Source organism: Falco biarmicus, chromosome Z (assembly GCF_023638135.1).
Source record: "Falco biarmicus isolate bFalBia1 chromosome Z, bFalBia1.pri, whole genome shotgun sequence".
Lineage (NCBI taxonomy): Eukaryota > Metazoa > Chordata > Aves > Falconiformes > Falconidae > Falco > Falco biarmicus.
Window position 1 is genome coordinate 4,897,422 of NC_079311.1, and position 23,858 is coordinate 4,921,279.

Below are 23,858 nucleotides of genomic sequence, written 5' to 3' on the forward strand. Positions count from 1 at the left end.
GTCTATGGATCACACAGGATGATATAAATAAATGGGTTTGAGATTTTTTTTCAATGCAAGCCTATCCAATATATCACGGGTTCTTCCCTTTAATGCCACTGTCTATATCATGCAAAAACATTAACGAACTGTTTAGAACACAGACGATGCAACTTCTTTTAATAGAAGTTTTTACTCCTCCACTAACTGGTAGCCATATATAAAAACAACCATAGCAACAAAAGAACCTAAAGTTGTGGATTTATAAATTACTGCATAAAGAAAATGTTGATTGAAATTGTTTTAAAGGCCTTTTTTTTTTAATTCAAGGAACAATGGCTATTTAAGTTTTAACTACATTCAACAGTTCTGGATTATGGACATTAATTCACAGCTGATCACTAGACTTGTGATTGTTAAAAATGTAGAACAGTAAAGCATATGTGTTTGAGGTTTTATAGCCCTGCAAATTTGGTAACTTACATTAATTTAAATCATCTTTTATTAAACAAACACATAGAGTCCTCCCTGAATTCAGGGCAAATGGAGTCTAATCAATATGAACTACATAATACATAAAGGATGGATGCAAATTTTATAGTACACAAATAAATAATTAATTTATACCTTCTTACTGTAACAAGGAAGAAAAGTCAGCACATTTTGAAGTTTAACAAAACTTTTTCCAAAACTATGAAAACTGTGGAAAGGCATTTCAAGAACAGATAGTGCTATCTGTGTGCAGTCCAGGGAAGGAGAGGTATGGAGATATTTTGCTTCATGCAAAACAGCAAGGTAAGGCATTTTAAACACCAGCTCCCTAGCAGGTGGAGTGAAGCAGGCAAAAAAAACAGGATTAGACTGACGTTTTGTGTATCTATCCTGTCTGGTGATGAAGCCCTTCTTGCACAGTGCCTTTGTAACTCAGGGAGGGGGGCTCACATATTGCCAGCTCCCCATGGCATGGAAGCAAAGTGGATGCTTTTACTTCTCAGTACAGATACTTAAATGCTACTCATGGTATGCACTGTTTAGGTCCAATTCTGCCACCCTTACTGATACTGGATCTGCTTCAGAAATAAAGCCGTGGTTCTGCAGATTTTTGCAGGAGCTTTCAACTTTCTTCTTATGAACAGTTTCACCAGCTGAAACAGGACTTCTATGAATCTTTACAGAAAGAAGACCTTCTCTGGTGTTGTTTGCTACAAAAGCTGACAGAATCCATAGAAACTGGTGTCTGTGCTAGGAACCATAACCAACAGTTTTGAAGTTAGAAGGCTCCCACTGATCACTCAAGACTTTAAATCGGGGTCTAATTAAGCGTCAATGGTGGACTTCACATATCAGAGTTTTTTGGCTTTTGATAGCATAAGGCTCTTTTTACTGAATACAACTATGAGCAGTAGCTAAGGGCCCACATCTGGAAACACTTATAAATGCTAAAAACCCCTTTGCCAATGTGTAAGCGTATGAAGAACTGTGCATCACTTGCTGGTTTTGCTAGAAACTCGGTGCTACATGATCTCCAACACTGGTTTGACAAAGAACAGTTGACAGCTTATGGGAGCCCAATAAACCAAAAAGTGTTGGGGGGAGAAGAGAGCAAGGTCAGTAGTTTGCATGAAAGACGGTTGTGAGGGAAGAGAAGATGTGATATTTCTACACTTGTGATTATTACTACTGTGTAAGAATCCAGGTAAATAACCACATTTTGTATTTACCTTACAAAGCGGGGATGTCTCGTTGATGAAAATGAAAAATGGGTTTTCTCACAAAAGCCTTTGTGTCTGGAACACAGCTATAAGTAGCTCACTATCTAGGTTGAAAATGGTAATGCAGGGTAGTGTGTCCTATTTTTCCATGCTTGCAGTGAAGATACAATACAGGAATTCAGCCTTGGTAATTACTAATACACCACACAGACACAATTACACCCTGTGTACTGCATAAAGGAATCACTTGTGGTCTGCCTCCATTACAAGGAGCAGTAGGGGGCCAACATGCAAGAAGACAAAATGCTTTACAAGGAGGAAGGAGACCCGAAGAGTTGATGTACCCAAATACAAGGACCTTGATTCTTTTTGGAGTGATTTAAGTCCCTTTCCATCAATTATCGTCCTTTGTCTCCAGAGTCTTATCACAAGCAGCATTACAGGAACTGAACAAAACAATACTCAGGCTCAAATAACCCTGTGAACTGTGCTGACATTTCCACACCCTGTCGCTGTGTTTGACCAGGTTACTCAGACTCAAAAACCCATCAAAAACAAAAAGAAAAAACCCTTCCATACAGAACAACAACAAACATTCATGTTTTAAATAACATGCTCAACCCTTCCTGGTGTCTTTTCTGCCATCTAGTATTGCTGACACCTTGCGCTGCAATACCACAATGTGATGTGATATAAAAACCTCTGTAGCACAAAACAAGATTGTCTTTCTCTAATATGACAGCTTTTCAAATGAGAAGTTCCTGCTTTGCAGGGTTCAAAACAGGTTTATTTTAAAGTTAATTAGATCCTGCCCCTTGCCATTCCCATCTCCTCTACCCTCTTGGTGAAATCTGAGTTTCAGACAAATGAAGAATTACAAATTAAAAAAAAAATCACTGTTATATATGTGGAAGTACTATGCAGCTAAAGTTTGATTTCTCAGTGAAATAAATCAGCTGTCTACTCATGGACTTTCACTGCTCAGAATCAGAATAATAAAGTTTTTCTTATTGATATGTGAAGTTCCAAGGGCACAATTTTAAGTATGAAATTAAGGGAAAGTATCTCTTTTTTTCATTCATTCACACTAGATATGTGACATTTCATGGTAATTCTTGATAGAACATTGCAGTCATTGCTCATCTGAAAATAAATTAAAAAACATGTGGAAAGTCAAAAAAAAAAGGACCTTAGGAAAGTCAGCTATTTCTGACAGTAAGTTAGCTTCTGTGAAACAAAGCCTTGTCTTTCAGAAAGTGTTTACGATCTATGAGGAAAAAAAAATATATCCTCAGGCTAAAATGTTTATTGGCACCTAGGAGTCTGAAGAGAGCAAGTCAGGCCTGTGGTTTTTTGAGGGCACTTTATCATCGCCTGCATTCTCAAAGGGATCTGTGAATGAATAGAGCTGGATTACTCAGCCTCTATTCCACGCCTATTCCTCTCCATTTTCCTTGGCAAGACTGAGAGCCAAGCTATTTTTAGTTAGGCAGTTTTCTATTTTTAGACAAATATCAGTTAAGGGACATTGTTAGGAAAAATTTAGAAAAAGAAAAACACAAAAGGGGGAGGGGATGAGGCTTCCCATCTCATATTGTGAAGCAAGCCCTTCAACCTGTAACTCCAGGCGTTTCAGCTGCTTCCAATCTTGGAAAAATAAAGAAAATTCAGAGTTCAGGGATTTAAAAATAAACCTACCCTCTGGCAAACAGACCAAAATACAACAAGCTGTTACTATGTGAAACAGTGACTACAAAAACAAAGAACATTCTCCAATGACTAGATTGGGATAAAACTTCGGAGCTATTAAGTTATAAGAATGTTACACAGACATATAAGATTTTTCCAGCTTCTCAGCCAGATATATCATGTTTTGGAGAAAGAAAGAGTGACCTGTGAAATAGACCTTGCTCTAAGAAATGTGAATTTATGTTCCCAGTTTGACAAAAAAAGCAGTTTGAAACACGTTTAGGTTCCATATGGATTTTTCACTTTCACAACAATCCATCCAAATATTTCCTAAGTTATTAAAATATTTTAAAAATGGTTACTAAGAAAAAAAAGAATAAAAGAAAAATAACATGGAGACATGACCAGTAAGAAGAACTGATCCTAGGTAAAAATCAGGAGGTCCAGAGCTCTCTCAAACTATACTCAAAAGTAGCTTTCGCCCTACCACGTGCTTCAAAGTAAGTAACTTTGCATCAATTTTAGTTTTCTCTGCCCCTATTCTACTCTTCCAGGTATGGAAAAACAAGCTATTGGGTAAGCTACTTCACTTTCATTCGTGATACATTAGGATTACAAACTGTGTTTCATGTCAACCAAATCCCTGTTGCAAATAAAACATAGTGGAAAACCTTTTTTTTTGAGGGAGAGCAAGAGAAAGCAGAGCCAAACAACTACAACTCATTATGCAACTTTCCCTTAGCTGCATTTTTTACATACTGGATTAATCTGAAACATATTAGAAAAAAAAAAAAGTGTCAACACTTGACCCTCTGCCTTTCTTCTAGGCTGCAAAGTGTCAGAAGTCAATCACTTACTAGATCCACAGCAACAGGATGCTGCAGAGTTATCAAGGAGAGCTTAACCCATGCCTGCGGATGGAAAGATAGAGCCAAAATCTCATGGGGATAAGTGGAAGAAAGGGAATAAATTGCTACCTATTGGATGTAGTAGAGGGACTAATTTAGGTAGTCCCACTGACTGGAACATCAGCCCCATTGAGGGACTAGTTTGCACAGAATAAAATTGCCTTCCACACTTTTCTAGCTTTGAAGTTTTTCTTGCGGTCTTGTAATATCTAGTATTTACATAAAGCCCAAATCGATGGAATTAGGTAAGAATATCAGCTTCTGTTTTAAAGAAATGAATTTCTAAATGAATTGCTTGAAAAAAGGAAATTAAGATTGATAAAGTGGAAAGATTGGTAAAGAGTTTTTTACTATTTTTGAAAAGGGAATATTCCCCCCCCCTTCCCTTCCCTCCCCGCCCCCCCCCCCCCCCCCCCCCCCCCTTTTTGTACTAATCATGTCTAGGAAAACCAGAAAAAAACTCACATGAGGATATTAGGTTAGAAACACATTTTCTAAATGCTCAAAATTCAGAAGGAAAACAAAGAATGACCAAAGGAATGTTACAAAAATGCTGAAGATCTTGAAGTCAATCCCATGATTTTGTCATACATGAGGTTAGCAATAATGGTTTGGCTCATATTTACTAAAAATGAAACGAGAAGTAAGCATTTAAAAAGCCTAAATCATCATCCAAAGGAAATTCTTTGGCCAGCTGACCCTGCCCAGTCATCTCCTGGGCTGTGGAAGCTGGTAATGGTAGATGTTTTTTTAACAAGCTGGTCTTCAACCAATTTACAAAGGAAATCAATAATGCTATCCCCATTTTACAAATAGGGAAACTGAAGCATTAGGAGGAAATGTAACTTGTCCAAGGTCACACAACAGTATTTGGCAAAGCTATTAATAAAACCCAAGTCTCATGAGTCCTAGTCCAGGGCAGTATCCAATAGACTGTACTGTCTTTAGATCACCCTGAATAACCTTTCTTACATACAGGCTTACTTTCTATACTGTCCCAGATCTTCAGCCCGTGGCTGCTGAAATAATTTCCCTGATTTCAACAGCTGAAGAGCTGACTTGATGTGTACTTCAGAGCTTGTTTATATGCAAGTATTATGTTATGACGACAAAGGAAGAAAATACACTTATTACATTAAATGAGCTACAACAGTTGCCTTACTTTTCCTAAAAAAAAGCACATTTTAGAGAGTTATATGGGCTTGTTTACTACAACTATACAGATAAGAGTCTTAATTGATATGAAGAGGCTTTCAGAATCTAATTAACCTCCCAGCTAGTCATTAGCTCTGTGACCTTTAGAAATAATTGACAGAAGGATTTTTTTTTCTCTTCATCTCATTCAGAACTTCCACACCAAGTGACTAATCCTACCTGTGCTATAGGACCCACATCACACCTGTAAGAACTGATGGGGTAATGTGCAGCAAGTCCGCCAGCAAACCAGGACCATGTCATTCCTCTCTGGCACAATATTCTGCCTATGTGGCGGGTCACACGCATAACGCCTTCTGCTGCCTGGGTGCCATCCTCATCAACTCCAACCTTCCAATCTGCTGAAGCTGTACTAAGTTTTAAGTCTCAGGTCCCTCAAGCGTACAGGAGATTTAGTAGTTTTTCAGGCCCATTGACACTCTGTTGCTGGTCATACTAAAAGTGATCAGATTTTCAGTTCAAGCTAGTTCTTCTACAAACCATTGCTATTTATCATTAGCTGCATGTTTTCAATATAGACTTTTTTTTTTTTATATCAAATGCTTTTTAACAAGTGATAACACACACACACAAAAGCAAAATTCTGAATTCCAGCACCTTACAGGGCTTGATATTACTTTGTTCCCTACCGTCTTAACATTAAGGTCTGCGAAGATGTCTCTGTGTGTTTTAAAACACAAAGGGAGATTGTGAAGCAATCTGCAGGGAGAGCTTCACATGCCCAGAAGATCACTTCTTCCCCTTCGGGGAAAATGCTGCTGCAAATGGCACTCATCTCTCTTGTTATGCTCACTTCATTCTACCTCACCAAATAAAGGAGCCCACTGGGAAAGGGAAAATACTCTGTAAAAGGTCAATTAATCAGCAGTTACTAGAGCAATGAAGATATATGACCCTATGCAAAACAAGTTAAAAAGGCAATGCTAGGTGCTGATTGTCTATGGCAAAGTATGGTAATTTGTAAATTATTTAACAATCTGACATATTATTGCAAAATAGAACTTTTTTCCTCATGGCTGACCAGCAACGCCATCACAACGGCCTTAGGATAATTAAAGTCTCCTAGAGTAGCTCTTGGTTCTTCAAGAATCCAAGGCTAATTCTTGATGAAGTCTTCAGTATCACTACAAGCAAGAGCTCCCCCAATGCCAGTTTCTCCAAACATACCCAATTTCCATGGGAAAGGAGAGAGAAAAGAGGGTGGAGGGGCATCAAGTGTAACAGAAAAGCAATCCCTAACAGAGCAGCTTGTGAGACAGGAGGCAAAAGAAAGCAAAACTTAATGACACTCTCAGGGACAGGAAGACAGAAAAAGAAGTATATACCGACGGCAATTGGCAAGAGATTAAGAAGGATGAAACTGAGCATGAGCTGAAGATGAGACCCTCAGAAATGGTCAAAAGATGGTCCTTGGTACAAGAGGTATAAACATTGTTTAATGGAAACAGGATTGATGCATGTCACATGGAGAATCATGTTACTGTATCACCACCACCTTGTTTTGCTATCTGTTCTTACTGTGCCATGTCCGAAGTAGGGCTGTAAATACTGTGAGGCAGGAACTGTTTGTATGCATTAGAATACAGCAGAATTGCAAGAGTGGAGAGGTGGGTGAAAGGGCATAGTAGGCTTGGTAAAATATTTGGGTGGAAAAAACCCCACAGAGTAAGACGATGTATAGCTGAGAAGCCAAACGAGGATAAGGTTTTATTATAGGCAGGAGGTTATGACAGTGTATTGCAGGAGCTGACACCTTCCGATGTATAGAAGTCTATGTATAGGACACTGGACTCCTTCTAAATGGGGAAAAAAAAAAAAAAAGAGAGAGAGAGAGAGAGTGGAAAAAAAGGGGTAGTAGAAGCCAAGTGCCAATAAAAAATAGAGCCAAAGCAACAGAGATATTTCAGAAAAGGACACAAAGAAAAGGTCATGGAAGAGCTTTTTGTGAGGTAAAAGGCAGTTGCAAAGATCACACAGATGTGTGTGCATGCATGCAGAGGAGCAGTTTTAAACAGCGAACTTTAAAAAATTCAGAGATTTGGTGGGTGATCAGCACAGACAACATAGAACCTCAGTTAGCAAAGATAAAAATGGAGGAAGTTTGTGCTCTTCCTCTTTTTTCTCTGCCAGTGATTAGCGGTATGGTAGAGGGGAACTGAGAAGCTGGATGTATGTTGGCCAGAAAACAAAAGATATGTTTAATGGGATGAATTTGAAAGGGCTGACCTAGTAGGAGAACTTGTGTTAACGGCAGTGACCACTGAATCAGCAGAGGAATAGAAGCCAGTTGGAGAAAGAGGGACAATAAGAGCAGATGAGCCAAAGAAATTGATGGATTAGGGGCTTAAAAAGAGCTGAAAGATGAAGTGGTTAGTGATTTGTGGAGGAATGATTTATGTGTGCAGAGAGCAAGGATCTGCGCATGAGACAGTATCTAGGAAACAGAATCAAACCCAGAGCTTGGTAAAAACTCACTAGAGGTCTGCCAAAGCTGAGGCAGTAGCTGATGCTGTGACATGAAAGAAGTGACGAAGAAGAAGGGACAGTGAGAGAGAAAGCAGGCAGGAAGTTTCACCCTCAATCAGCAGAGGCGTGATGGCTCAGCTGAAGAACCACAGCAGATCTCTGTAATACGGTTAGGGCTGTAATTATATTTGCAGCCAAGATGCAAAACATTTCCCTGCATTCCTGCTCTGAAATATGTCCCCTAAATCTAAGGGCAATGCCCTTTCTAAGCCCCTAAGCAGTGGGCTTACAGTGATTTGGCACAGGGTTGTTGTTACTCACAGTAGTGAGGCAGTGAAATATCACCCAAATAAGCTGTGTTACATCCACTCCTGTTTTACAGAAACAAGGAGAGGTCCTGGCCTCATTTTAAATAAAAGCAAAAAAATGCATAATGCACATACTTGTCTGCTGTAAAACTCTGACATTTACTCTTCCCCATTTCTTCATTGCCATAAGAAAATTATTGCCTGGTCCTATACAACTGTGCTGATAATGTTAAAAAAACAGACTCACAGGGCAGGTTTTTTTCTGATAGAGCAGATAGGAACTGGATGTACTGACAAACTCCTAAGGACAGATTGGAACTCTAGTTGTAAAAACACTACTTCCGTACCAAGTGCAACAGGATTTTGTACTGAGAGAAAATTTAACTCCATTTGAAAGTAAAGAATTACAAATATTCTAGTAATTATATCACAGGATTTTAAATGACAGCTGCTGAATATATTGTTGTTGGTATTTTCACACAGCACTTGGAAGTTAGCATAAAGATGAAACAAATCTTTTTTTTCCCCCTAGTGTTGAAGAAACCCTACACAGGTTCTGCTATTCCTTAAAATAAGTTACTATATCTAGCAACCAACATGCACTTTTTAACTGAAGCAAAACTGAATGAACGACTGTGGTGTGAGTGGTTTGGTGAGTGAGGACATAAAGGCTTCAGTTTTAAGAATCCATTAAAGTCTATGCAGTAGTCTCAGAATGAACATTGTTTTTGCAAAACTAAAACATATCATAAAACCTCCACACAGATTTTGGTAAGACTCACAATTGTCACTGTTGTTTAAAATGGATAAACTTGACTGTTGAATGCAAGTATTTTCCCCTTCGTGAGTACACATTGACTTTTAATTACCTGTGGATGTGGCAAGTGTATTTAATGGGTAATAACGGAGACACATTCAGCTGGCAGATAGTTTTTGTGATCTAAAGAACTCAGATATATCAAACTGCACGTTAATCAACTCCATTTTGAATGAGGCAATTGGAAAAGACCATCTCAGTTATATTTATTACATGTAAATAAAATCACTACAACTGCAAAGAAAGTAGAAGCTATTTGTTTAAATCATTAAACCAAAAGAGTTCAAAGAATAACAATAACTGAACTTTACAATTCTCTTAATATTTCCCTCTCCATTTTACATCATGACAGATGTAATCAGAGCATATAGCTGGAAGTTGTGTAGGACCAAATTGCTTGATTAGCAGTAATATAAGTATTAAAATGAATGTCAAATACTTTTTCCCTTGAAAAAAAGTGTAAAGTTTGTTAGATGTATGACATGTGATGTCTTCTGATATTTCAAATAACAAATTATGGCCTCAAGACTCATTCCTTCAGAAATGCTAAATATAATTAATCCCAGTAATTAAAATGAATACATTTACTTAATAAAATTAACAGCTTTAGTCAGACTACATGAAAATTCATGTAACGTTTCCATTTAAATAGCAGTGGTCTTAAAAGTAATTAACTACATATTAGAGACCTACTCTTTTGGTTTGCCTTGAATATAGACTGTTGAAAGAAGTTATACCACATCCTAATGACTGATAACACAATTCCACCATGGCCAAAAAGTAACAAAATAGTTAATGTTTTGCTGAATATGGACAGAAATTGGATTCTAAATTAAAGACCTTTATACGGTTGACAGTTACTTTTCAAATTTTCAGAAGTCTGTGCAGAAACCTGTGAGCACAGCTATTCCCTTTTATTCTGCTGAAATATAGTTATTGAACAGTCACTTAGCTGAAAACGATCAGATTTAATAACACTTGATTCTCAGCTGCTCTTGATTGCTCTGGAAGAACAACATTAAAAACTTGTAAGGGTGAAATCTAGCTGTGTGAAAGCGGAAAAAAAAAGACTCTTTACAAGGGAAATGTGTTATGTAGTCAGTTTAACTGATCAATTTAAATATTTAAATGTGTGGCAGAGTTATATCCTGTACCTAAAAATATATCCAAACTACACTAAGAGTCAAGCCATTTCTCAGATTGTATACTTTCATGGCCTCTGTTCTTCTTTTGTACTCGTAACTGCGATGTTAATTATCAAGTAAAGGCATGATAATATGAAACCCTTGTTCAAAACCTACACCCTGTACAAGTACTCCTTTGATCCTGAAACAGTACTGGCATTGGTGTGGCTTAAGTATTTTGCATTACCGGCAGAACATTTAAAAAGGTAACAGCAAGATGAACAGATGACTGAATTCAGAGCTGACATAACATACAGAAAAATTATAAACTTGCACTGCATTTGGCCTTTGCCTATTGTTAGGTTATTCAATTTAATGATGTTTATTTCAATTATTTTAAAAAATAATGTTTATTTCAATTACCTACTATTACTTGGCTCCTTTTAAAGGAGTGAAAAGGGATGCCCACCAAATTTTGGGTATAGCTAGAAAATTATGTGTCTGCCTGCAAAATTGCCTATCGGCTTATCCAAACCAGCCCACTATTTTTGCAGGAAAGGGACTTTGCTGGTGCAAAGAGTGCTCTTCCTGAAAAATCTCAAAGTTACAACAAAACAGGCATTATTTTAAAATTTACATTTTCACTCAAGCTTCTTGAGAAACCATACTGCTCACAATCAAAAGTGTTCATTGTGAAGCGAGTAATAAATCCCTAACTACTGGCTTACTCACCTATTCCCACAAGAAAGCCTACAGGAAGAAGTAAAGATAACACAGGAAACTTTTCCTGCTAAGAATATTCTGGCTTTTTGCCACTTCAAGAGGACAGGACATTATTTCAGGGACAAAATTTGAATTCTGCTGGACAGGACGTGGGCTTACCAGACCTAGGTGACAGGAAGGGCTTCATGTCTATATAGGAGATTTAAATCATGAGAGGAAAAGAGATGATGGAGAGGAGGAAGAAATTATGTACTTTCCTCTTAGTCTTAACTTGCATAAATTTTTGTTCTGCTGTCAGAACCTCATCCTCTCCTAATGGAGGAGAAAATCTGCTGGGAGATCATGAAGGAAGCAAACCAGTATCATCCTATATGTTGACACAAGATTAGACGGAAAGTGATATATATTCCTGGGTTGCAGTCTTTGCCAATCTGACAGAAAAATTATATATATTCCTGGGTTGCAGTCTTTGCCAATCTATGGTGGTGTGACTGTGACATTTTATAACAAGTGTAATGATGTCTATTATACAGTATTTTTTTCTCCATCAAAAACATTTTATATGTAATTCGCACACTTTCTTCCATTGCTAGTCTCAAATACATGACTAATCGGGTGAAGATTCCCAAACCAGTTTCATTTTAGACAACATCCAGATTATTTCAAAATCTGAAACTAACATCTTTAAAAAGATCTGAAGTAATCTAAGGGTAGAGGGCAAGGCATTTAGTAGCACTTATGGATAAATTTTCACTGATCTTTAAGGCAGGGCCTAATCCTTCGAATACCTTTTTAAATGATAGATTAAATACCTAATCACTTAGGTGCTTTGAAAACAGGAGTTGCAAGAGTCACATAACCAGTTTTTTAGATATTGCTCTTGAATGTTTTGCTATTACAACAAAATCATTGGGAGCTTCATGTATTTTGCATGGCTTGAATCCCAACGTGATTTTAAAAGCAAACTGACTTTTCTGCAAATATTAGAAGCTTAAAATTGAACTTAAATTTTAATTTAAATTAATTTAATTTACATTGAATTTTAAATTGTAATTAGTATTTTTCAGCAACTGTAAATAGAGCTTGCCCTATATAATTATTTTTTTTTTTTAGAATATTTACATGGTGTTTCTAGCATTCTGATAGTATTGCTTTGATACCATTATTGTTACAGTATGGTAACAGCATTCTGTGTAAGGTAGCTGAAATATCTGTTATTCTGCAGCTTGTAAGCAAACTTTTCTTGCATTTTATTAAACCTCCTTCCACTGTAAATAATGAAAAAACTAAACAAGTCAGTTGAATGTCTTTAAGCAGTAATTCTAAATATTTTTCTTTCATGTGTTTTACATCGTATTTTTCAGGTCCTCCGGGATGGAGGGCATTATAACTTTTGGAGTGAGGAGACAAGGCACACAGTGTTTTCTGGAAAGCGTGTCACTGGGAGCAACTAGGAGACAAGGAGAAGATTCAGCTGGGAGGTAGTGGTCAAGGCATGGAGAAGACTAACAGGACAATGGGACAAAGCAGCACAGAAAGCTGGACAACAGGGAGTCAGAGATCCTATTGCAGCAGTTTCTGCTGAGCATGTGAGGGGCTCAGTGGCATAAAATTTTATGGCTCACAACAGACGCAGATTCCCTCCAGTCTCTGCTGTGCCATCCCCAACCCCAAACCGATATTCCAGGTGTCTCTGTTCTGCTCTCCCGCCACTCTCTCACCTCCAGGGTATGTTCTACAGCCCTCGAGGAGGATGATCAGTCCTCTTGTTTGAGCACCTCCACCTCAGAGCAAAGTAAAAAAAGACGCCTCACAGAACAGAAAATCTTACCTCAACAATATCTGAATTCGTTCGACTCTCGTGCGGCTCATTGTACTCAGTATATTTCAGCAACACTTTGTCCATGTCAGTGCTGGCATACTGGAACAGTTTGTTGGTGCTGTTGAAGATGATCAGAGCAATCTCACAGTCACACAGAACACTCAGCTCATAAGCCTTCTTCATTAACCCAAATTTCCTCTTTGTAAATGTCACCTGGAAAAAAGAAAGAAAGAAAAAAAAAAAAAAAAAGGTCCGTCAAAAATCCCCAAGCTGGTCTTTGCCATCCTTCTTTTTTTGGAAATGCAGTGTGTGACTGCTATAGACTTTGAATTGAACATGTTCAGAACGCAACTGCATAAATATAAACATAGTTCCAAAATAGAAAATAAGAATATGTGTGTGTTATGTATGTGAGGAAATATATCTAATTCTCACTGCACAAAACCTGAGGTCCAGGTAAAAAGCATTTTCCTTAAGCAGTGCTATGAACTGTTGATACTGCATCTTTCTCCGTAACTTTTGAATTCATATATTCCTCATACTGCATACACCTTTCCCACCAATATTTCAAAACTGCATCTTGGATTTGCAGCGGTAAATAGTTTGAACATGAGCCATCAGTTCTTATTTTTGATAGGGATTAACATTGATTCCCAACTCCTGTTAGACTTTTAGCAAAGAAATTATGTTGTACAGTGTTCAAGTTGTGCAAAAGATAAACATTGTTCATATAAACATACTCACAATAGTTGCAAAGGAATATCTAGTGTTAAAAATTCAAACACTCATGTAAGAAATGAGAATTATAAAGCAGGAATGAAGAATAAAGAACTGCTGGCCAGCAACAAATGGCACCTTTGAAACAAGGTCTTTTCTGAACTTAACATATGTAACGTAAATGTAACAGATGTAACACACTTCATTTAATTTCAAATTAGATGCTTGGAAATACGAACTGGCATTTTTTATACAAATGACTTTGGGTCATATTATATAGGAAAAAGTAGGGATATGCTTATAAGTTCTCAGTAGGCCAGCTAATGCCCTGACCATGCAAAACCCAGGCAGTACGAAAAATACCATTGCTCTGTACAAAACCATAATTTTCCACAGGGGCTGTTTTGACAGTGAAAGACCTGCGCATCAAATAAATGTGTTTTGGTTTTGTTTTTGGGTTTTTTCCTCTTCTTTTCTGCACTAGCTTACAAGTTCCAGTAAGACACGTGACTCAGAATAAGAAACTACTATGAGCTGTTTAAGCTAATTGTATGGTTAAATTTTTCTCCTTCTTCTTCTTCTTCTTCATATATGCAATTTCCACTAAATGTATACAATGGCTGTGATTTTTTTTTGTACATCTATATTTTTTACTGATAGTTTTCAGTAACAAGAAAACAAATTTACTGATAATTTTCAGTAACAAGAAAAAAAAAACAAGATGAAAATACAGTGTTGCTAAGCCCATTATTAATCAAATTTAACATGTAGTCAAGGTATTTGTTAAGTCAAGGGCAGGCACACAACCAAGTTCATAGGTATGCCTAATCCTGCACTTGTTGCTATCATTCCTTAATACCCACGAACAGTAGCACTTTTGAACTTTAATGCTGAGGCAAGAAGATTCATCTGTAACACAGTTCATAGGGCTGCTGTTTTATCTTGTCACACTCTTAATGCAAGTTAATGCTAACTGCGACCCCAGACTACCTTAAAATCCTAGCACGTCAGGCCATGGAAAATGTGACCTTTAAGTATTGCTAATCCCTATTTGCTAGTCCATCTCAGAAAGACGAGGCTCTGTGCCAGTACTATGAACATTACTCTCCCCAATGTATACTGAATGTTATTCCTCTTATTGTCATTTCAATCTCTTTAACCTCTGTCAACGTACTGTTAAGAAAAGATGGATTGCCATTAAATACAATTATTCAAGCATTTTAAAAACATGCTTTTCACAGCACTGGTCTCAAGTATGCATAATTGATAGTAAGTTCTCTCTAAAATTGTCTGTCTCAATGGCTTTTGATATTTGGGATGAATAACGAGATAGGCAACAAAACTTCATTCAAATTCTGAAAAAAACCCTAGTCATTCAAGTGGTCCTTTAATGTTTTCTCTGATTACAGAAAATTGCAATGCATTTGTTGAAACATATATATATATAAAAGCATGTTTTAGAAAAAGCTAAACATACAGAAAATAAAATGTACTAACTCAACATATTTTTCTGCATCTAAAGAGACTTTCAATCAACTTTTTGACCACAGTGCTGTAGGTGGAGTGTCTCTGTACAGTATGGTTTCTGTTGCACAGAAACCTCAGAATTTAGCATGTTACAGCTTCTTACCATCAAAGTACACTCTAGTACAGAAATATCTTTAAAGCCACAGTTTGTGTTTACTGTTAGGTGCTCCTGAACATTTAGAATAACCACACAGCTGTGCTGCACAGCACATACTTACTTCATAATACTTATCACCAGAATGATACTAGTTAGAGTTCCTTTTTGTGGAAAGTGAAAAAAAGAACAACAAATCAGCTCGACTTTTTTTTTTTCTTTAAAATATAATCTTAATTGCTCTGAATTTGATTTGGTTTTAATTCTTTGAGCTTCCTAACTGCTTCTAAACCTATCAACTAATGCTTTCTGCCACTGCTGATAAATGCATTAAACCCAATTGGTTTTACTACTGTTTCTATGGTGATCTGGAGTAATACTTTTCTTTTAAAACATATCATTCATTGTGGCTTATCTTTACATATATATTACATACATGTATGTAAATTTATCATGCTTTTACAAAAGTTTATAGTAGGAGTGAACTTGTATTTTCGCATGTATAGTGAAAGGCCAGTAACTTCAGAAAAGATTAAGAATACTACTCAAGCCATTTAGAAAGAAATCATATTTCTGTATACTTTCTTCTATGTGGCTATATAAGGAAGATTAATATACTTCCATATGCTAAAATATTTTTGTGAGAAATATAAGTAGCACCTTTATTACTTAACTTTTTTTGGGTCTCAACTTGTTCATCCTTTGTTATGTTAACCATGGTCACCCAAATTAGAATTATCGAATAAATATTGTCTAAGGTAACAGATAATACCCTAGCACTGCAGAAATTTTGTTGAGTGGTAAAAATCAGCATAAATTATTTAAAATATTTGGTCTTTTTTGCCTAGGTGGAAGGCAGTGTCCAACCTACACTTAAGTTCTGACTACACTGGAACTGACTGACAAACCAAACCATTCCATGATTCTGTGATGACTTAGTGCTGAGAATGAGCAAGACACGCACATCTGCATGAACATAAGCTTTTGAGCAGCTGTAGCTACAGTACCAAAAACCCCAGGTAGTTGCTCACATAGACTTATTATCATATACTGTGTTCAAAGTTCTCAGCCGTGATAGCATCATATAACAATGGACAATGTTAATTTGTTGTTTGACTTAAAGGACACTAGGGAGACTGAAAGAAAACACACATACAGTCAGAAAATTCATTAACGTATTTGAAAGAAGGACATCCAAAAAGGTGCATGCATTTCAACAGATGCTTAATATTTAAGTTCTTTTTCAGCAGCAAGAATCAAATCACTACACGTTCTTTCCTGACAATATTAGTCAAGATATGATTAATTATCCTTGTTGTCTAAACCACTGCTAATTTGTAGGTGGTTTTCAGTTCATGAATTGTCTCCTCTTTAGGAGAATGATAGGCAGTTTAGGAAGTCCGTCTCTTTTTGGGATGTAATATTTTATAATGACAGTGTGAGAACTGGGGAGAATGAAAGTGGAGTGGAAGGAGGAAGTGGAACAGATAAGAGCTCAGCATTCAACTGTCTTTAAAACCTTCTTAAGCATATTTATATAAAACACAAGGTTTGAAACACTGACACAATTTCTAAATACTGTTATGAGATGCTTTGCTGCACATTTTTATATTAATTGCAAAAAGAGCAGTGTCTGGAGAGTACCACATTTACCTCTGAAACATACCAAAAAATAACTTACTTCCATCTTGTCAATTAACTAAAACCCCACTAGTCTATTATATTTGTCTTAGCCCTATGGTTATTTTACTTATTTAAAGATTACTTTAAAAAATTTAAGAGCCAAACGGCCCTCATACCAGGAATGGCAGTAAGGAGAAGGTGGGTTACTAAAGCCTGTAGCATTTTTGTATATGAAGAAGTGCTGATGACTTTATAGGCTGTAAGAAAATCAGTTGTTGCTTTCAAGTATTGGGAAAACTGGAAAAAAAAAAAAAAAAAAGAAAGAAAAAAAAAAGCCCAAACAGTGAAGTAGCCAGCTTCCAGCCTTCTTGATATAAATCAAGGCAAGCCTGTTAGGCATTTTGGATGAATTTCTAACTAAAGGTGAAACCCACTGTATGTGCTAAAGGAAAGGCATTGGCAAAAGAGGATTGTTACAAGAATGTTTTTCCACTTCAATTCTGGCTCTTCTTCAACACCATGGAAACACCACTTCTTCATGCATAAAGCCAAAAGGGCCTTCTAGGAGATGGTTCATGGATTAGTTATTGCAATGTCAGTAAGCGGGGCTGTAGGTAGCCTGAGTTCAAGTGTGCATACCACAGGTTGTGATACATTCAACTTAAAGGGTAATTTGGCTCAGAGAAGACTTTCTTGGTAATCTTGCTTGGCTGTATAAATTCTTTCATGTGTTGAAATTAAATATGTGTGTGTGTAAGTGGTGATGCTGGCCCCTGGATATAGTCCTTATTTAGCTAACTTTGTAACAACAATTATATGCTTCTTATAGATAGATGTCAATGCATCAGTGGAGGAACAGAAACAGCCATAAATACTCCCCTTTAATGAATACAGCTTTCAGGATACATTATTTAGCCTTGTTGCAATGTAGGCTTTGTTTCTTTCTGTATTTTTTGGTTGGAGTTTTTCTGGGATTATTTTATTTTTGCTTTTCATTCAGGCCCTTCTAGTACTTTTTCTGAAATCTCACACACTCTGAGAGGCTGAACCATAACAGGACTCCATATTTGTCACCAGCAGTCACAGCATACGTACAAACATTTTATGTTTTCAAAGTAGCAGTCCTGTAATCTTTCAAGCAATTCAGTCCAGCCAATGGCAAAATATCAGTGCTCCCCTTACTTCTTCCTATCCTGATTATAAAGATATATAGCTGTTGACATAGGAAAATGAGAGAAACAGGGAATTTGCACATAATATAAATTTCCTGCCATTAAACATGTATGAATGACTAGTGAAAAACAGGGACAGCTGATGCACAGAAGTATGTGATACTGGCATTGCTTGGTCAAGAAGAAATATTGTTCTGTTTGTCCTTATTTCATCTGGAATGGCTAAATTTATGACACAGGGACTAGAGCAAGTATGGTAGATACAGTGTGACAATTATGGGGTGCTGCATGAGCAATCTACCTAACTTCAAACACAATAAAGTCAAATTGGCTATGTGTGAGCCAAGGGGCTCTTGACCAAAACGTCGCTGCCAGGCACCGAATCCTGTCATATGCTGAAACCCCAGATAACTACTGGAGAGGCATCAGCCCTTGTTGTATTTGCTCTTCCCCTTCCTCCTATTTGATTTCTGTTTAGATCTGTTTGTCATATGAAGAAGCCTGGCTGCAACAATCTGTAGAGTAACCCACAACCAGACTGGGAAGCAGCACCAGTGCAGGATTCACTCCGGACAAACCTTCCTTTATGCAATAGCTGGGCATGCCATATTAAATGAAAGACCCTTTAAGCAGCAGTGCAGAACCTTCAGCAGCCTGCTTCCATGTTCTTACAACCCTCCAGCGTAATTTACAGGGATGAGACAGCAGTGATTTATGCTGGTAAAAGAGCTATTGTCCCAGAAAGCCTCAAGCGTATTGAGCTACAGCTTGCTCAATAGTCCAGATAAAGAGGAGTTCTAAGTAGGATGCCCTAAAATTATGGCTATAACAAATAAAATGTTCATGATTAATCTGTATAAAAAAGAAGGGTTTGTACTTCTGTGTTATGGCCCATTTTTAGTATATTAGTCCATAAAGAGCAATCAGATACTTAGAATAGAGATATTATTGAATCTGCCCAGACCCAACACAGGATGGTGGATCTCTCATACGAGTTTTTTTCTTTGTAAGTAAAGAGAGGAGGGATAATTGGAAGATGTGTTAATTAACAGATGATATAGCAACTCAGAAATTAGTAGGTTAGGCAGTATCAATATGCTTCCCCCTCTAATTTACTAATCAAGAACTAAAACCAGAGAGGGATTCAAGAATAATAATGGTTAATCGCCAATACTTCATATCCTTTTGTTGAATTGGAGAGATAAGATAAAGTCCATTATATGTAGATGTGCAGATACCTACGTATTTTAGGCAAAAAACAATCTCTAGCAAAAACACAGTGGCTTATACAATATACAAGAAAGTCAACTTATTTTTTTCAGTATGCTATCATCAGTTCTGGCAGGTACAAATAGATGTTTAGGGTAAAAAACATGTTTACTAGTTCTGTGCTGCTAAAATGTTCATAAGGTAAAGGTCAAAGAATATTTCATTCCCTGCTGAGCAAATGGTCAGGAAGCACATTTGTCTGCATTTCCTGTCATAACAGGAAGAGTGTAACTTCTTCCTCTCCACAATGGCTTCAGTTCTGCTTCCCACCTCCAGCTCTTTCTCCCCCAGGGCTTTCCAAACCATTCCTTGCAAGACAGCAAGGCTGTGTCTGCGTCTGCACTGGTTTTCAGCTCTGCTGCGTTGGCAGATGCCTCATTCACGGCTGCACTCTCTTTACTTAGGCTTCTTGCTCACACTTCAAATTAAAAGTAATTTGACCTAAATATTTACCTTATGCTAATTCACTCTAAATTATGCTCAGAACATACATTTGTAATACAAGCACACTTAACCTTAAATATAATGCATTCTAGAAATTCACGGCTCAGTTCAGCAGCTCCCTTAAAACTTTGCTTCTCAGGTAGCCTGGCATAATGTGAAAAGTTCTGCCAGAGCTGTACAGACCACTGCAATTTAGGAGTCATGAAAATTTGGGGTGTATTCTTTGCTTAAAGAAACCTAATTTTCCTCTGAAAAAAACCCAGGACCAAGTAGCTAACTGTAATGCTGTTTTCCAAGTATATGTCTTATTGTGTGCAATTTAATGTAAGCAAGAGAAGGAATTCAAATATGTGAATTGATAAAAAAGTATGTGATGTGAAAGATAAAAGTAAAAAGTGATAGATAAAAAGTATGTGACAGTTTAAGGCAAAGGTTCATTGAACAGGATGATGCTTAGTTGCATAGTTAAGCAGTTATGTTTTCATATGAAAACATTTCCCTATGGAAAAAATCATAGAATCTCAAATCTTGGATAAAATGAAGACACTTCAGGAGGGAAGACTAAAAATATCAGGAAACTGGTGGAAAAAGTTTTCTATCTATCTAACTGGTGCTCATGTTAGCATTAATATGCAAGACTCTTCCTACAGGGGAGTTTCTGATTCAGCTGATAGCCTCTTTCCTTTTTAAGAGAGCTGAAACACAGATAAAAATAGATACATGAGGCTGAAATTAGTTTTGAAACTAGCAGCATTAGGTATCGAAGTCAGTAGAACAAATCTAGGTCTTCCTGCAAACGGTCATTTCCCTCCAGGATATTCTTCCCCTGCCCCATAACCTCACTTTACTTATCTGCTTTAATTTGTTCTCTATTGAGCTGATAACCGCAGCAAGTCTCGGTTTACAGATTTGCTGGAATCAAAGAATGGCAAAAAGTCTATGCATGAAAAAGTTAAAACAGCAAGTATTTGTTACTGTCATATCCCATAGAATTACATAGACATGACACTTTAAAAAGGGTGTCTTACTGTTTAAGCACGTTAATATTGAAGTCTACACTTCCTGTGGTATTTAATAACACTTAAACTCCCAGCAGCTCATTACAAATTGAAGGAGATGTTTTAAACAGTATGCAGAATCACTAGCTAAGCTCAGCACTGTTTTAACTGTGAATCTGACAACAGCGTGCTTCACAAACAGGAAAAAAAATGCAGAACTAACGAGCAAGATGATCAGAGGAGCAAAAAAAAAAATGGTGGATTGCTAATGTAAGACCTGATATTTCTTAATACTAACTAGAAAAGAGTGGATTAAAAGGAAGATGGTGTTCCGGACCCGATACTAGAATGTCATTGGGCCAAGATGCCCTCGTTACTGGGTCAATGTACCTCAGGATTTAGCTCACAGACCATGAATTTAATATGATATTTTGTAAGTGACCTTGTATAACAGTAATACAATATCATTTACGTCATTACACCTATTTATTTCAGGCCTGGGCAGCCCTGCCTGGACTGTTGCAAAGTGAGCTTCAGATGTTCCCAGTCTACAGAAGACCACAAAAGGCTTTCATTAAAATTAATGAAATATTTCAAACTGATGAAAAACAAATAGAAAAAAATATAAGGATTTTTCTGAGGGGGATGAATGCAATTTTTCCTTCATGTGTTGATCATAACAGAGCTAGTTGAATTATTTCTTTCAATTAAGAAAACACATGAAAATAAAGTTCACCCATGCTTTTGCAGATGTCCTTCCTCTTTTCTTTTTTGCTTTAAACAACCCAGAATTCTTCACAGAATCTTCACTCCAGTCTGCCTGATTGAAATTTCTGCACAAAGAACTTGTAGCAGTCAGGAGCTTTGAATGTCAGATGTCCATGCTAATATTTTTGGCTATCTCTTCTGTTGGTGGTGCAACTAATATCAAGTATGCAGCCCACTTGAATGGGCTGTTGACAAGGCTATGACAATCTCATAAGCCTTGGTGACACTACCAGAGATTCATTCCACATTAATGAAGGCTTTATTATCCAGTGTCGCAATAATAAAAAGAATGGTCACATCGGCTGCTTCTAACAGAATTCTTTTAGTTTTGATTTCCATTTAATATCGTCAAGGTAATGGAACTACACAATTAAATACACGTTTAATCTACCCCTGGAAGTTGTTCATGCTCCTTCTCCCTGTGGCTAAAAGCAAAGTGAAAGTGAATTTTTCAGATGACCTTTTCTGATCCTTTCGGAACTGGAGAGAATCTGTGACCGCTCAAAGATCCAAACATGCTTGCCACCTTTGTCACCACACAGTAACTATGAGGGCCAGAAAAATGCAGCCAACTGGCAGCTCACATGAAACAACATTAAATTAATGTTAAAAGCCTGAATTCTGCACTCACTGAAGTGAATGACGGAGCTCTTTTGCAGCCCAGGGTAAAAGGAGAAGGCCTTTAATATCTGGGTTGCAGTAGTTCTCCTTTAGCTTACCCCTAAATGTCAAAGTTTCAAATAGTTTTTGGAAAAGTTCAGATCATATCCCCATAACCCTATATGCATATTTCTATGAGATCTGCAGCCAGACATCTGACTCCAGGCAGTTTCAGCTTACAAAGCATGGTCACTAAAGTAGACAAATCCAACCAGCTAGACTTGGTCAGAAGAAATCCTCTTGAAGGAAGGTCAGTACTATTTTTGTCCTCCCCAATCCACTCAGACGAGTACTCTGAACAGTAGGGGAGCCTCCTGCAATAGCAGACAGCAGTGTGGAAGAAAACAGCTGTTATACTGATAGAACAAGTACTCCATTCAACAGTTAATGTAAATAGCTAGTCAGGACACTGAGCAAGTGGAAAAGACAAGGACAGAAATCACCTTCCACAGGCCTTGTAACAACTGAAACCCTTTTGCCGAATCTCTATTATTCAAACAGATTTACCTTTGCACTGGGAGAGGGCAGAAGAATTAAACTATTGCTGTATCCCCTCATTCCATATGCGTCCCACCTATTTTTTCCCTGCATGTGCTGTCCTGCAGAGAATTTATGTGCTTGAAAACAGCTAAGGATGCACTATCCATGTATATCATATTCCCATCTAACATGCCCTGCATTGAGTCTAAATAAGAGCAGTTTCAAGTCAACAGATTTCCTGCTGTTCTTGCAAACACCTTTTGGTGAGGTAAGAAAGAAAACAGGAGAGTCTCCATCCATACCATGATAAATGGTGCTACAAATAAGCTTCGTGGAACTGTGCTTCAGCTTGTATCTTAATGTTGTTAATAAAAAACTTCTACCCATTATTTCCCCTGGTGCAACCTTTTAATCTTTTCTGTGTGTTTAAATATATTTATGTCATCAAACAATAAAATAATATGGGAATATAATCCATTTACTATTTTAAGATTACTGGAAGTGTGTAAGTTGGAAAACAAACTGATGCAGCTTCAGCAAAGCAGCAATAGCTCATGGAATACATACTAAGAAACACTAAGGCTTGTGAAATAATACATCTCATGCAAATGGTTACATGATCAATCAGCTGTTACTGAAAATCCAGTTGTTTTTAATCACATAGATATCACTACAACTAAACAGTGCGGACCCACAATCCAAATGAATCAATGGAAATCTTTTCAATGGCTTCACTGAGCTTTAAATCAGGGCACTAAATGCAAAGAGGATAAACCCAGTAGAAACACTTTCTAAATTATGTTTCAATATATTAGTAGAAATGAAAAGCAGAATCATGCAAGAATCAAGCCAATTATACTATGTGGAGTGTAAAGTAACATAAATCTATGCCTTCAGCCTCACAGCCTCACTAACACTACAGTTATTATACTTTCATCATAATTATTGGTTCTGAAAGCTGGTGCTAGAAGTCTTGGAACTCTACTGTGAATGTCTTGGAAGACTAGCTGCCTTCCTTTTTTAAAGTAAATTCAGCCTCTTGAAAGATATCTGTGACAAAACTGGGGATTAAGTTATCCGTAAATCCTGTATTTAAGTAAGCAAGTTGACACTGAAGCTATTGTATGAACTGTTACTAATGGCAAAATTTTGCAGCTTCATTTACAAAATAATTGAGGTTCACTTCAAAAAGAAACCATGGTAGTATGGGCAAGTTCCAAACAACTAATGTCTTAATGTTTAAGGACAAATTCATTCAATAATTCAAATCCAATTTTAATTCCAAGCTATAAACCAATTAAAATAAATACTGTGATAGTTTTATGTTGATAGAACTATTGCTT

The 23,858-nt window shown here is 37.1% G+C and overlaps 1 protein-coding gene across 13 annotated transcripts in view; it reads right to left on the minus strand.

The window, feature by feature from the left end:
- Positions 1-23,858, minus strand: part of MEF2C (myocyte enhancer factor 2C) — a 128,386-nt gene that overhangs the window by 55,005 nt on the left and 49,523 nt on the right. For all 13 annotated transcript variants that reach the window (XM_056325192.1, XM_056325200.1, XM_056325189.1 and 10 more), the window contains exon 3: positions 12,773-12,976. In XM_056325192.1, coding sequence (XP_056181167.1) covers positions 12,773-12,976 — 204 coding nt within the window. The remainder of the gene's footprint in view (positions 1-12,772; positions 12,977-23,858) is intronic.